Source organism: Scardinius erythrophthalmus (genome assembly GCF_964197995.2).
Source record: "Scardinius erythrophthalmus genome assembly, chromosome: 19".
Taxonomy (NCBI): domain Eukaryota; kingdom Metazoa; phylum Chordata; class Actinopteri; order Cypriniformes; family Leuciscidae; genus Scardinius; species Scardinius erythrophthalmus.
The window spans coordinates 28778585-28791086 of NC_138239.1; the positions used below are offsets into that span (position 1 = coordinate 28778585).

Below are 12502 nucleotides of genomic sequence, written 5' to 3' on the forward strand. Positions count from 1 at the left end.
CCCCATCGTAAGTACACATTTATGGCCTAAGACAGGAAACGAGCACACCAGGATGCGAGCGCCCTCAGATCACTTGGACGTGGCTGTGTATAAGAGCTAAAAACGATATAAGTACTGTTCGTTTTCTCACACAAACCGCTCGTTTCGTGTCTTAGGCCATCAATGTGTACTTACGATGGGGAATTGTTTAATTTGGACGATGGGGAATTGTTTTAATTTGGACTTCTCTGTGCATGCTCTTTGAGACAGTGACCATAGACCTGCATTATATGACTGACAGACAAGAACGGTTTGACCTAAAAATATAAAAATTTTAACTACTGCGGAAAAAAAGACACCTACATCTTGGATGCCCTTGAGGTAAGCTAAAACATACCAAAATTTACTTTCAAAGTGAACTATCCCTTTAATCGCTTTTTGTATTGCCAATGTGTGAACGGCTTGTAACAAAACCTTTACGCTTGCTCCCAAGAGCCTCTCTTTCGTTCAGTGACACATGAAATGCTTATACAATGTTCAAGATAATGCTGAAAGAGCCATTCTGTACATGTTATGTGTTCATGAATGTGAGCACGAGTAAGAAGTTGCTGGCTGCAGTTCACTTAACAGCCACCGGTTTCGCTAATGAATTCTGAATTCTACGTATAGCGCCTTTTAACTTTAAATTTTTCCATTTTTAACGTTCAGAGAACTTAAAGGAGAATTTTAACATTGAGCAATTTTTTTTGTCAATTTGGAGTGCTGTCAGTACAGAGAACAACGACAAAAATCGGTGTTGCCTCCACCGTGTTATCCTCTTTTTAAAATTTGCACCCTGTTGACTTCAATGGGGCAAGTTTTAAACCTGCTTTTAGCCTCTTAACATCCTTGATGTGTCATTACAAGTGCACAGCCAAAGTGAGTGATTCCTTCAGAGTGAACACGGTGAATCTGACTGCAGTAGATTTGAAAGATATGTATAAAAATGATGTTATTTCAGCCAGCGCTCATACCTGTATTTACATCCTGTTTTCGGTCGAAGTCCATTGTAATCGATTGTCGAGTTCACACGCATAGGTTTAGTTACCTATGATCACGCGCGTGAACTCGACAATCGACTACTGATTTTAAAAAGAGGATAATAATATGGTGTAGGCAACACCGATTTTTGTCGTTGTTCTCTGTACTGACAGCACTCCAAATTTACAAAAAAATTAGCTCAATGTTAAAACTGAGTTCTCCTTTAATGGGAACATTAGCAAACCATTCATTGAACATATTTTTGTTAGCTGGGTTAGTGAGCTATTTTGAACGAAACCTCATTGATGGTTTTACCCAGAATGCACTTAAATGCAGTATAAAGTATGTTGTCCTGGCTCCTCTCTGTTCCTCAGATTGAAGGAACTCAGAAGCTGCTGAATAAAGATCTGGCCGAGCTGATAAGTAAGATGCGTCTGGCTCAGCAGAACGCCGTCACGTCGCTGAAGGACGAGTGTAAGAAACAGATGCTGACGGCCGCTCACACGCTGGCCATGGACTCCAAGAACCTCCTGGACGCTGTGGACCAGGCCAGAGTACGAGCCAATATAGCCAAATCCGCCACACCTTAGATCTGATCCCTGATTGGATGTCAAACAGGGGATTTTATCCAATGTGAAAGCTAGAGGATGAATTTACTTGTAAATGACCTGGCACAACTCACTTTATGTATGCTTCCGAAAGGTAATGAAAGCAGTGCTTTCGATGTTGAATGTTTTCAGATATTTTTTCACGGAATGTATGATTGTAATCCTTTTTAAGATGTTTAAGTCAAAGATGTTTAATTTCTGCAGTTTGTGGAAGGAAATAAATACAGACGTTTTGCAGTTTTGTCATTTCAAAGTATTAACTTATTTAATTTTCTGAACTTTACAAGTAGGTTTATAAATAGAACATCACTATAATTAGTTTTCTATAAAGTACAACTGATTTAGAATCACAAAAGTACATTTAATTGTTCTGAGTTTTCAGTGCCACCATAAATTAAGACTTAATTTAATGTAAAATACTACCAATTTGTAATACATTTCAAATCATTGAGAGTTCACCTTTTTATCAATTTATATTATTAGATAAAGGATGTGTAAAATTAGTTTCATGTAGATAAGATCAGTTAAATATTGAAAAAAAAGTTTTACATTTTAATGTTTTTGCTGATCAAATTACCCTTTTTAATGACTTAGTCATGACTTAGTTTTTTTTGGGGGGGGCTTTTTATCATAATTATGACATTTAATCTTATAATTATGATTTAGTATATCATAATTTTGACATGTCAATTTCCAATTTATCTCATTTTATGACTTTATATCATAATTATGACTCATTGAATTGTTTATTTCTATGTTTTCATGACAGTGGGAATCCTGGTGTTTTACACAATCATCAGCAGAGGGCGACAGCGCTCATGTCGTCTCATTTATCATTAGTCTTTTGGGGACTTTTTTTCACAGCTGTATAATAGAGTTATTAAAGGATATGACTGGCAGATAGTCTCACTTACAGTAATTATGAAGTCAACCGAAGGAGACATTTTCGTGTCACGATTCATTCTCGATTCCAGCAGATAGAGGCAGATCCTAGTTTGGCTTTAATTGCTCTTCACTTTACTTCAAAATAGTGTTTTAGGTCAGTGGACGAGCAGAATTTCAAGTCGTAAATGTCATTTTTCTCCCAGGTCCCATTTGACCCACATGGTCCACAGAACCGTCTTGGATAATTGCACGACCTTCCCAATATCAAAAGCATTGTGTTTTCAAAGACTTGGAAAAAAAACAGTTATAAATAAATAGTTGCCTTCTGACCTTGGAGATAATTGCTGTTGAAAGCGGCACGAAATGTAATCTACGATTCATTGAACAGTTGGATAAAGGGTAAAGAGTGAACTGAATTGAACTGCCACCCATCAGGGTCACATAAGCGTTTGCCTCTTTCCCAAAGGTTAATTTTGCATATTGCGGCGGTGACGGCCCCGCTCTTTATGCATGGAAACGACAGGACTCGGGTGCGGTTTGATAGTACTAAATGTCAGGGCATTCAGTTGTTTTTCCTGCGTTGTAACAATGAATTGCGTCCTCAAATATTCCCTTTAATCAAGGGAAGAGAGAAAAAAAATGACCTTTTATACCTATATATATTACAGTGTTTGCCATCTTTTTAATGGTCCCTGTAAAAGGTCTTGGCTTCAAGTGTTTATCAGGGCTCTTGATGTTGGTGTGTATCACGGCTCTTAGATCATTCCTGATATCCAGGGAGGTAAGAAGAGGCCGACCGTTCCCAGCAGGCACACGATGATGAACATCCACAGAAAGATACGATCAATGACCATTCCCACGTATTTCCAGTCCTCCTTGACCTGTCAAAAAGCAAACACAGTGCGGTTCAGAAGTGCTCAGAGCAGGAAAACTGTGGACAATGTAATGAGGTCAGTGGCCGTGAAGCTGAGGAATATCTGTTTAGATTGTGGAGAAACATGACGCAATATTCACTCAAAGGGTTTTGCACTTTTACGATCAGCCTGTTTCCACTTTAGTCTTTTGTTTTTTGTTTTAAGGTCACTGCTTTTATTGTCAACATTTTTGTCGTAACTGCAATTTTATTTCTAGTAACTGCAACGATTTCTATAAATCAAGACTTTGTATCTCACTATTACTTTTTCTTTCTTTATTTTATTACTTTATTTCCCATTAAGTGCAACTTTATATCTGACTTTATTTCTTATTTTAAATTTAATCTCTTTTTATCTTATAATTATGACTTTGGATGTCATAATTTCAACTTTTTATCTCACTATGGCTTTTTGTGTCATAATTTTAACTTTTTATTATCTCAAAAATATATTTAGGATGTCAAAATAATGACTTAGAGTTCTCTAACTAAAAGTTAGAATTATGAGATACTTAGTCATGATTAAAACTTTTTATCTTAAATGACTTGGTGTATCTTAACTTTATCTCATAATTTTCACGTAAATTTCTAATTTTCTCATTTTGACTTTTTATATTACTTCTTTCGCTTGTTATCATAGTTATAACATTTAATCTTATAATTATGATTTAGTATATCATAATTTCGACGTCAATTTTCAATTTTTTTGACTAAATTATAATCATGAATTAGCATGTTGTAATTTTCACTTTTTATCATAATTATGACATTTAATCTTATAATTATTATTTAGTATCATAATTTCGACTTTCTCATAATTTTGACATCTCAAATTCCTATTTTATTTAATTTTATGACTTTTTATATTATAATTATGACTTAGTATGTCGTAATTTTGACATATCATAATTATGACTTTTTTATCTCATAGTATGGGATGTCATCATTTTGATGTTTTATTATAATTACAACATTTCATCTTATAATTATGACTTAGCATGTAGTAATTTTGACTTTATATAATGATTGTTGCATCATCATTTCAACATTTTATCTCATAATGACAAAATTTTTTCTCATAATATGACAGGATGTCATAATTTTGACATTTTATCTCTTAATTATGACATTTAATCTTATAAGTATGACTTAGTATATCATAATTTCGACTTTATCTCATAACTTTGTCTTGTCAATTTCCAATTTTTTCTCATAATTAAAACTTTCTATTATGATATGATTTTTGTTGTGTGTGTGTGTGTGTGTGTGTGTCAGAAAGAGGCTTCCATAATCCCTCACGTCTGCATGACTGAAAGACTCACTGAAAAGTCTTCATTCTGAGCGTGCAGGTGATCAGCGATATAGCGCACCCCGTCCAGGGCCTTCAGGACACACGGTGAGAAGCTGAGACCGGGGTCTGACACGAGGTCCGTGAGCTTTGCTGGACGCTGGCACAGGTTCATCACGTGTCCTAACTGCCGGAGCTCGTACTTCTGGAGTAAAGGCTCCGAGTCGGACAGGTGCAGAGACGCGGCGGATGGGGACGAGATGGACGCGGATATCCCCATCCCCACCCCGAACTCCATGTCCTGACAGTCCTGCCCGTCCACGTCGGTCTCCTGCTGAAGCCAGCTTTTAGATGTGCTGAGGTCGGTCGTGTTGCGGTGCTTCGGCTCGGGTTCTGGGCGTCTCATGAAGAGCCAGCGGGGAATGAGGTCCAGGAACACCGAATGAACCCAACTGGGCATTTTATGGGTGCTGGGAGATCGATGGTGCACATTGAGCACAAAAACAGTTATGACTATGGAGAGGGTGACGAATATCATGGTGAAGAGCAGGTACTCTCCGATGAGTGGAATGACCAGAGATGTGGAGGGAATGATTTCAGTGATGAGCAACAGGAAAACGGTGAGGGAGAGAAGGACGGAAATACACAACGTGATCTTTTCTCCACAGTCCGATGGCAGGTAAAACACCAGCACGGTCAAACAAGAAATAAGCAAGCAGGGAATGATGAGGTTGATGGTGTAGAAGAGAGGGAGACGGCGGATGATGAAGAAGTAGGTGATGTCCGGGTAGATCTCGTGACAACAGTCGTATTTCTTGGTGTTGTAGGTTCCCACGGCGTTGATGATCGCCCATTCGCCACTCTCCCAGTAGTCCTTCAAGTCCACGGTGTTCTCGATCTGCTCCAGGTCAATCTTGGCCTTGTCGTAGGTCCAGGAGCCGAACTTCATCTTGCAGTTTTGTTGGTCGAACGGGAAGAAGGTGACGTCAATGCTGCAGGAGCTCTTGTAGATGGCGGGAGGAACCCAACTCACCTTCCCCGTGTGGAACAGGTGGGCTTTGGTCATGTGGGTCACTGCGAACTCGCCATCCGCGCTGTAGACAAAACCACACCAGTTTACACAACTGCTCAAGAGTTTGGGGTGGCTAAGAGCTTTTGGTTACACTTTACAACAAGGTTCATTAGTTAACATTAGTTAATGTATTTACTAACATAAACTAACAATGAACAATACATTTGTTATTATATTAGTTCATATTTGTTAATGTTAGTTAATAATAATACAGCTGTTAATTGTTTGTTGATGTTAGTTCACAGTGCATTTACTAGTGTTAACTAATACAACCTTTGATTTTAATAACGTATTAGTAAATGTTGAAATTAATAATAACTAAGATTAATAAATGCTGTAGAAGTGCAGTTCATTCTTAGTTCATGTTAACTAATGAACCTTATTGTAAAGTGTTACCGATATTTCATTTCATTTCATTTTTTTTTCACCAAGGCGGCATTTATTTGATCAAAAAATTCAGTAAAACCAGTAATATTGTGAAAAATGATTTCAAGGTGACCGTTTTCTAGTTTTGAATATATTTTAAAATGTAATTTATTCCTCTGATCAAAGCTGAATTTTCAGCATCATTACTCCAGTCTTCAGTGTCACATGATCCTTCAGAAATCATTCTAATATGATTTGATACTCAAGAAAAATTTATTATTATCAATGTTTAAAGGTCCCGTTCTACGTGATCCCATGTTTCAAACTTTAGTTAGTGTGTAATGTTGTTGTTAGAGTATAAATAATATCTGTAAAATTATAAAGCTCAAAGTTCAATGCCAAGCGAGATATTTTATTGAACAGAAGTTTACTACAAAAAACGGCTCGATTGGACTACATCCCTCTACTTCCTTCTTTAGTGACATCACCAGAACCGTTTTTTGACTAACCTCCGCCCACAGGAATGCTCCCTCAACTCTACTGGCTACTTGCGCACTTCTTATAACTTAGCCTACTGTGTTTACTCAGCTCTTACGGTGATTTTCTGAAGTAAAACTGACGCTTCATCTTTTGTGTGATGTACAATAAACTTTATTATACTCATCAGTACATGTTTGATCATCATTCAGACAGCAGACTTGTAGGCTATTAATAAATAATGGATACATACAAGCAGATGACAAATACGTTATAATAACCGTAATTAAACTACTAAACTATACCTGTTTCATCTCTATACAGCACTCTGACTCTGTAGGCATTATTGTCCGACTCGAAATGAACGCCGTTACTGAGAGTTTCTGATATTATCATCATTCCGTGAGATGAATTTGTCCTGAGAGACTGAGCGCGAGCTCATGAAGCTCCGCCCCTTTGGTTGTTCAGCAGCACCTCATTTGCATTTAAAGGGCACACACTGAAACAGCTCGTTTTTCTGAGCCCCAAAAAATGTCAATTTAAACATGCTGTAAAAAAATGATCTGTGGGGTATTTTGAGCTGAAACTTCACATACACACTCTGGGGACATCAGAGACTTATTTTACATCTTGTGAAAAGGGGCATATAACGGGACCTTTAAAACTTTTTTTTTCAGGATTCCTTGATGAATAAGAAGTACAAAAAAGAACAGCTTTTATTTTAAATAGAAATATTTTGTAACATTATAAGTGTCTTGGCTGTCACTTTTGACCAATTTAATGCATAATTGCAGAGTAAAAGAAACAAGTCTTAAGCCTCAGCGAAAGAAAGAAAGAAAGAAAGAAAGAAAGAAAGAAAGAAAGAAAGAAAGAAAGAAAGAAAGAAAGAAAGAAAGAAAGAAAGAAAGAAAGAAAGAAAGAAAGAAAGAAAGAAAACGAAAATTGCATGTTGCATTCAAAGGGCCATAAAAAACGTAAATATTTACTAACATTACAAATGAGAAAAAGTAAAGTATGATATGAGCCTTTTAAAAGTGCTTTCTTTAAAATATGGATGAATTATAGGAAGTGTCTTTGATGATGTATCTGGGGTAGAAACTTTCTTTATGCCTCTAGGAAGATGTTCCATGACAATTGCGATAATTACTTCAAATATCTACATCACTTTTTTTTTTTTTGCATTTGCATTTGCTTCAGGTCTGATGATGCAAGAGGACCTCAATTTCTATTTGTCGAGATCAAATTCGCCTCCTAGATAAAGACAGACCTGGTTTTTCCAAAAATAGACAATAGTCATTTGACATTTTATTAGGAGATTAAAACATGCACCTTTTTTTAATCAACTACAGCAGTGCTTAACATCTTATTTCACGCCACGTCTGTTTGATTTCACATATTAATGTTACAGAAACACCGGAGCGCTGGATCTAAGGGCTGCAGATATTAATAGAGCCATTAAGACTTGGACCGCCCTCTTTCTTCCAGAGTTTTAACAGGACACCGTGTTAGTTTAACGGTAACGTTTAATCTCCGAATACCTAGGACCACCTTGACAAAATCTTCCTGCATATGTCATGTGTGTCACAACCTTTTTAGAAATATACATCAGTACTTACTTATTGTATAAGACGATGTCAGGCACCCAAATCATCTCTGACGGGACTCTAATAGACGTCACATTGTCAAACTCGGAGGGGTTCCAGCGCAGTTTATAATCGTTCCATTCCTGCAGGATCCAAAGCAACTTACAGTGCATTCAATATAGGTACACATTTTATCAGTTTTTGCTTTCCCTGGGAATCAAACCCATGATCTTGGCGTTTCTGTGCTTTACTGTTTGAGCTACAGGAAGGCTAATTTGAACAATGTTAACAAATGAAACCTTATTCTAAAAAGTTACCATAATTACTATACTGTATATGTCCAAATTCTATATTTAATTTATTTTAAAGAAAGTGCATTTATTGATGTACATTTTGCAAAGTCACATGCCTTCTTGTTAGCATGTGATTCTTCAAAACTCAAAAATTATTTAACGTTACCACCTGTTCATCAGTTACTTGACTTTTTATCATAATAATTATGACATTTAATCTTATAATGATTTAGTATATCATAATTTCGACTTTTTCATAATTTTGACGTGTATATATACATGTTGTAATTTTGACGTTATATCACAATTATGACTTGTCATAATTTCAACTTTTTATCTCATAATTATTTTTTATCTCATAATATGACGGGGTCTTTTTTTAAATTTTATCTCATAATTATTACATTTAATCTTATAATTATGACTTAGTATATCATAATTTTGACCATCTCATAATTTTGACTTGTCAATTTCCAATTGTATCTGATTTTATGACTTTTTATCTCATGACTTTTTTTATCTCATAATATGATGGGATGTCATCATTCTGATGTTTTATCATAATTATGACATTCAATCGTATAATTATAACTTATTACGTTGTAATTTTGACTATCATAATTGTCATCATTTCAAATTTTTTATCTCACAATGACACTTTTTTTTATCTCATAATATGACGGGATGTCAATTTTTTTTATTTACATTTTATTTCAGAATTATGACATTTAATCTTATAATTATGTTTTTATATGTTATTATAATTATAATTATCATAATTTGACTATCGCATAATTTTGACTTGTCAGTTTCCAATTTGATCTAATTTTATGACTTATTATCTCATAATTATGACTATAACAGACTATAATTATGATTATAACAGTCACCTGTTTCAGCCAAACGTTTGTTGTCATCATTTGATTCTTCTCATCCTGTAGAATATCAGAGGATGAAGTTAGCATCAAAAATTCGGTCTGGTAGATGACTAAATCCCACAGACTTCCATTAAAGAGGGACTCGAGAGACCCAAGCTACCGGACATTTCCATCAGAATATGTAAAGTATGGCCAAAATGACTTGCATTTGTAAGATGGTCTTAGTGCATTGATGCTTTGAATTTGCCACTCACCAGGACCGAGACAAGCATCATGCAAAATATCAACTTACCACATCAATAAGCTGGGCGATCGAGAGACCAAACTTGACGATGACAACATCACTGATGTTCCGCACAGGTCTGGACCACTTATTGTAACCGAGGAAGAGTTTTTTAAAGAGTCTGTCTTCTGCATGCGCATGGATCCAACCATCTGATAGAGCTGCAAGAGATATCCATAGACAAAGAGAGAGTTTCTGACAGATCTTGATCATGCACTTTATTTAATTAGTGATAACTGATTAATTCTGCACTGTAATTGATTACGGTGTCTGATAAATGTTTTGGAAAGGCACTGTGGAGGATGAGCAACACTGAATAGGTCATAGTTATGGCTGGGTAAAAGAAAAGACTGGCCGAGCAGAGCCGCCTCCTCACTGTAATTACTATTTGTTCCTTAATCACTGCAGTCAGCTCTAATTAATCCAGCCGTCCAGTGATTTGTGATGTGTGTTTTTTTTTTTTAAGTACAGAGGGTGGAAACTTCATATTAGAATCTAAATGGAAAGAAGACTGGAGTCACTCAGGGACAGGAACCAATGCAATACAAACATACAGTGTGTTGAATGGTAAACCACAAGGTCAAAAAAAGAGAAAATAACATCAATAATATCAATAATCTGAAAATGCTTCTTTGTTGCTTTCCTTTCAGTTGAATTGAAAAAAAAAATTAATTTTAATTTCGGAATTTCTATTTTCACTTTTGATTCCCACTGTATATGCATAAGAACTGAATGTTTAGCTTGTTTAAAAATATTTCCAATGGACTTAAGATCCCATATAGAATTATGGCGAGACATTACAAAAACAGGTTTTTTTGGACTTTAGCACTTTATCTATTTGCTATCTATCTATCTTTTTTTCTCCTGCAATGAGCCAGAGATCTCCACTTCAGCAGCTTTATACACCAAACTTTTGTTTTTATTCTATATTCTGAAGATTTTTACAGAGGGGTTTCTTCAGATATAATTTGCCGGATTTTATTCCTAAAAAAGTGATTATTTTTTTCTTCTTGCTGTATTCTTCTGGCTGTATTTTGGCTCTAATATGTCAACATTTTACCTTTGACTCTAATATGTAAAAAATAAATAAAAATAATAATTTTTGAACCTGACTTCATCCAATGTTCAGATTTTTGTTCTAGAAATGTATGCAAATGAGAGCATATTCAATTAGATACCACCTCATTTGCATATTATTTGCATATAACATTTCAGAAAACTTGTAATATTTTTTTTTATTTTTTTTTTTTGCAATGCTTAATGTAGCTAATCAACCAACTGAGGAAGTATGGTGATATCTATTAGTTATTTATTTTTTTACCCTATTCAAATAGAGTGTCTTGCCTTAAAATATGCTATATGTAGACTGTTGTGCAAAAAAGAAAATGTTTAAACTGTTATTAATATGCATTTCAAGGCCCTCATCCACAGATATATGAGAATAAGATATTAATTGTCACCATGATTTTTTTTGCCAAAGACATTTTCCTGGATCAACATTCCTGTCCGGAAATTTAGTCCTAACCCTATACATTACAAATGACCCTAAAATCAGAGGGAAATGACAGGTTAATAACACTGATGCAGAAGCACATAACCCTAATCTTCACATAAACTGTAAACTTGTCCCTCAAATCTGATTGGTTAATTGGAATGTTGTTCCAGGATCAACAAAGACGTTGATCCAGGAACATGTTGCACTCGGTGAAATCAGGTTCAGATCCTAACACTCAATACTACATCTAAAACTTTCAGATAGCTTATATACTTTGCATTACATTGTTTCATATACAAATGCAAATGATTTTAAATACATAAGCTACATGAACTAGCCTAATTAATTCGATTTCCATATTTTTATTTTTCGCCAGTAAAAAAACAGAAGTGCACTTACCAGGTTTAACGTGTTCCACAATAAGAAAGAGCAGCCACAGATTCTTCAAAAATACTTTGAAATGATTTAGCCCCATATCAATAGTCATGAGTCCGCTAGAGACGTGTGCAATGACTGCTCATGACTGCTGGATGTGCTGATCGTTGCTCCGGCTTCAGACTCGCACTGACGGACTGAGAGCCCCAGTGGGAGGGGTGAACATGCTGTCTGACATAACTGCACGTGCAAAGTCCTCAATCATTACACTAGCAAATAATGCAATGAGCAAGTACATATTCATTTGACAAAGTTTGTTTTAGATTTAGCTAGTTTCGCGTAAAATATTCACCTAACCGTAGAGCATTGTAACTTATGTCTCGACTGGCTTTGTCTCATCAGCTTCCGTTTATTTTAGCTGTAGGCTATAGCAACAAAACATTTTGCTTCTTGATATTGCAAACTGTTACTTGTTATCGTGATATTTAAATCAATTATCGTATACATTTTAATGGTAACACTTTATTCACATTGTTATACATGCAGCCTATCGTAGCTTAAATAATAATTATAAATTATGCATAATTGCATGCAACAAACCAACCCCCATTCTTACCCCTATAGTAAGTACATGTAGTTAATTAATATTTCTCTGTACTTGTGTATTTACGCTAATACTCTGACACCTTCAAATAAAGTGTAACCATTTTAATATTACATAATATAGTCGGTAATTACAAACATTTGACAAAGTTTGCGATTCACTTTTTGACATTTAATTTGATCCCTTGCAACTACTATCAGAGACTTTAAATATTTTAGTCAAGGAATAGCTCATGAATATTAAATGGATCCTGTTGACGTTGCTTGATATGATAACGTTTCTGGAGCGTCCATGATCTAATCTAATCTAATCTATTTTTTATTTATTTATTTTTTTTATGCTTGTTGAAGACCCATGACCTAATCTAATCAATATCAATGATT

General features: G+C 35.3%; 2 protein-coding genes across 14 annotated transcripts in view; one reads left to right on the forward strand and one right to left on the reverse strand.

Moving 5' to 3' along the window:
* Positions 1–1844, forward strand: part of ptk2ba (protein tyrosine kinase 2 beta, a) — a 33970-nt gene extending 32126 nt beyond the window's left edge. For all 12 annotated transcript variants that reach the window (XR_014028850.1, XR_014028851.1, XM_081347527.1 and 9 more), the window contains one exon: positions 1374–1844. Coding sequence is in view for 10 of the 12 variants with exons in the window: in XM_081347527.1 (XP_081203653.1) it covers positions 1374–1589 (216 nt within the window). In the remaining 2 variants the exon portion in view is untranslated. The remainder of the gene's footprint in view (positions 1–1373) is intronic.
* chrna2a (cholinergic receptor, nicotinic, alpha 2a (neuronal)) lies at positions 1842–11681 on the reverse strand. 2 transcript variants are annotated; one of them, XM_081347535.1, is made up of 6 exons: positions 11540–11681; positions 9655–9806; positions 9375–9419; positions 8225–8334; positions 4728–5787; positions 1842–3373 (listed from the first exon to the last, which is right to left on the reverse strand). In XM_081347535.1, exons 1-6 carry the CDS (start codon positions 11625–11627, stop codon positions 3248–3250), a joined length of 1581 nt encoding a protein of 526 aa, XP_081203661.1. In that variant the 5' UTR covers positions 11628–11681; the 3' UTR covers positions 1842–3247. The 2 variants fall into 2 exon arrangements, with proteins under 2 accessions (XP_081203661.1, XP_081203662.1); XM_081347536.1 differs by lacking the exons at positions 9375–9419; positions 11540–11681 and having other exon boundaries at positions 1850–3373; positions 9655–9774.
* Between the last annotated feature and the right edge of the window lie 821 nt (positions 11682–12502).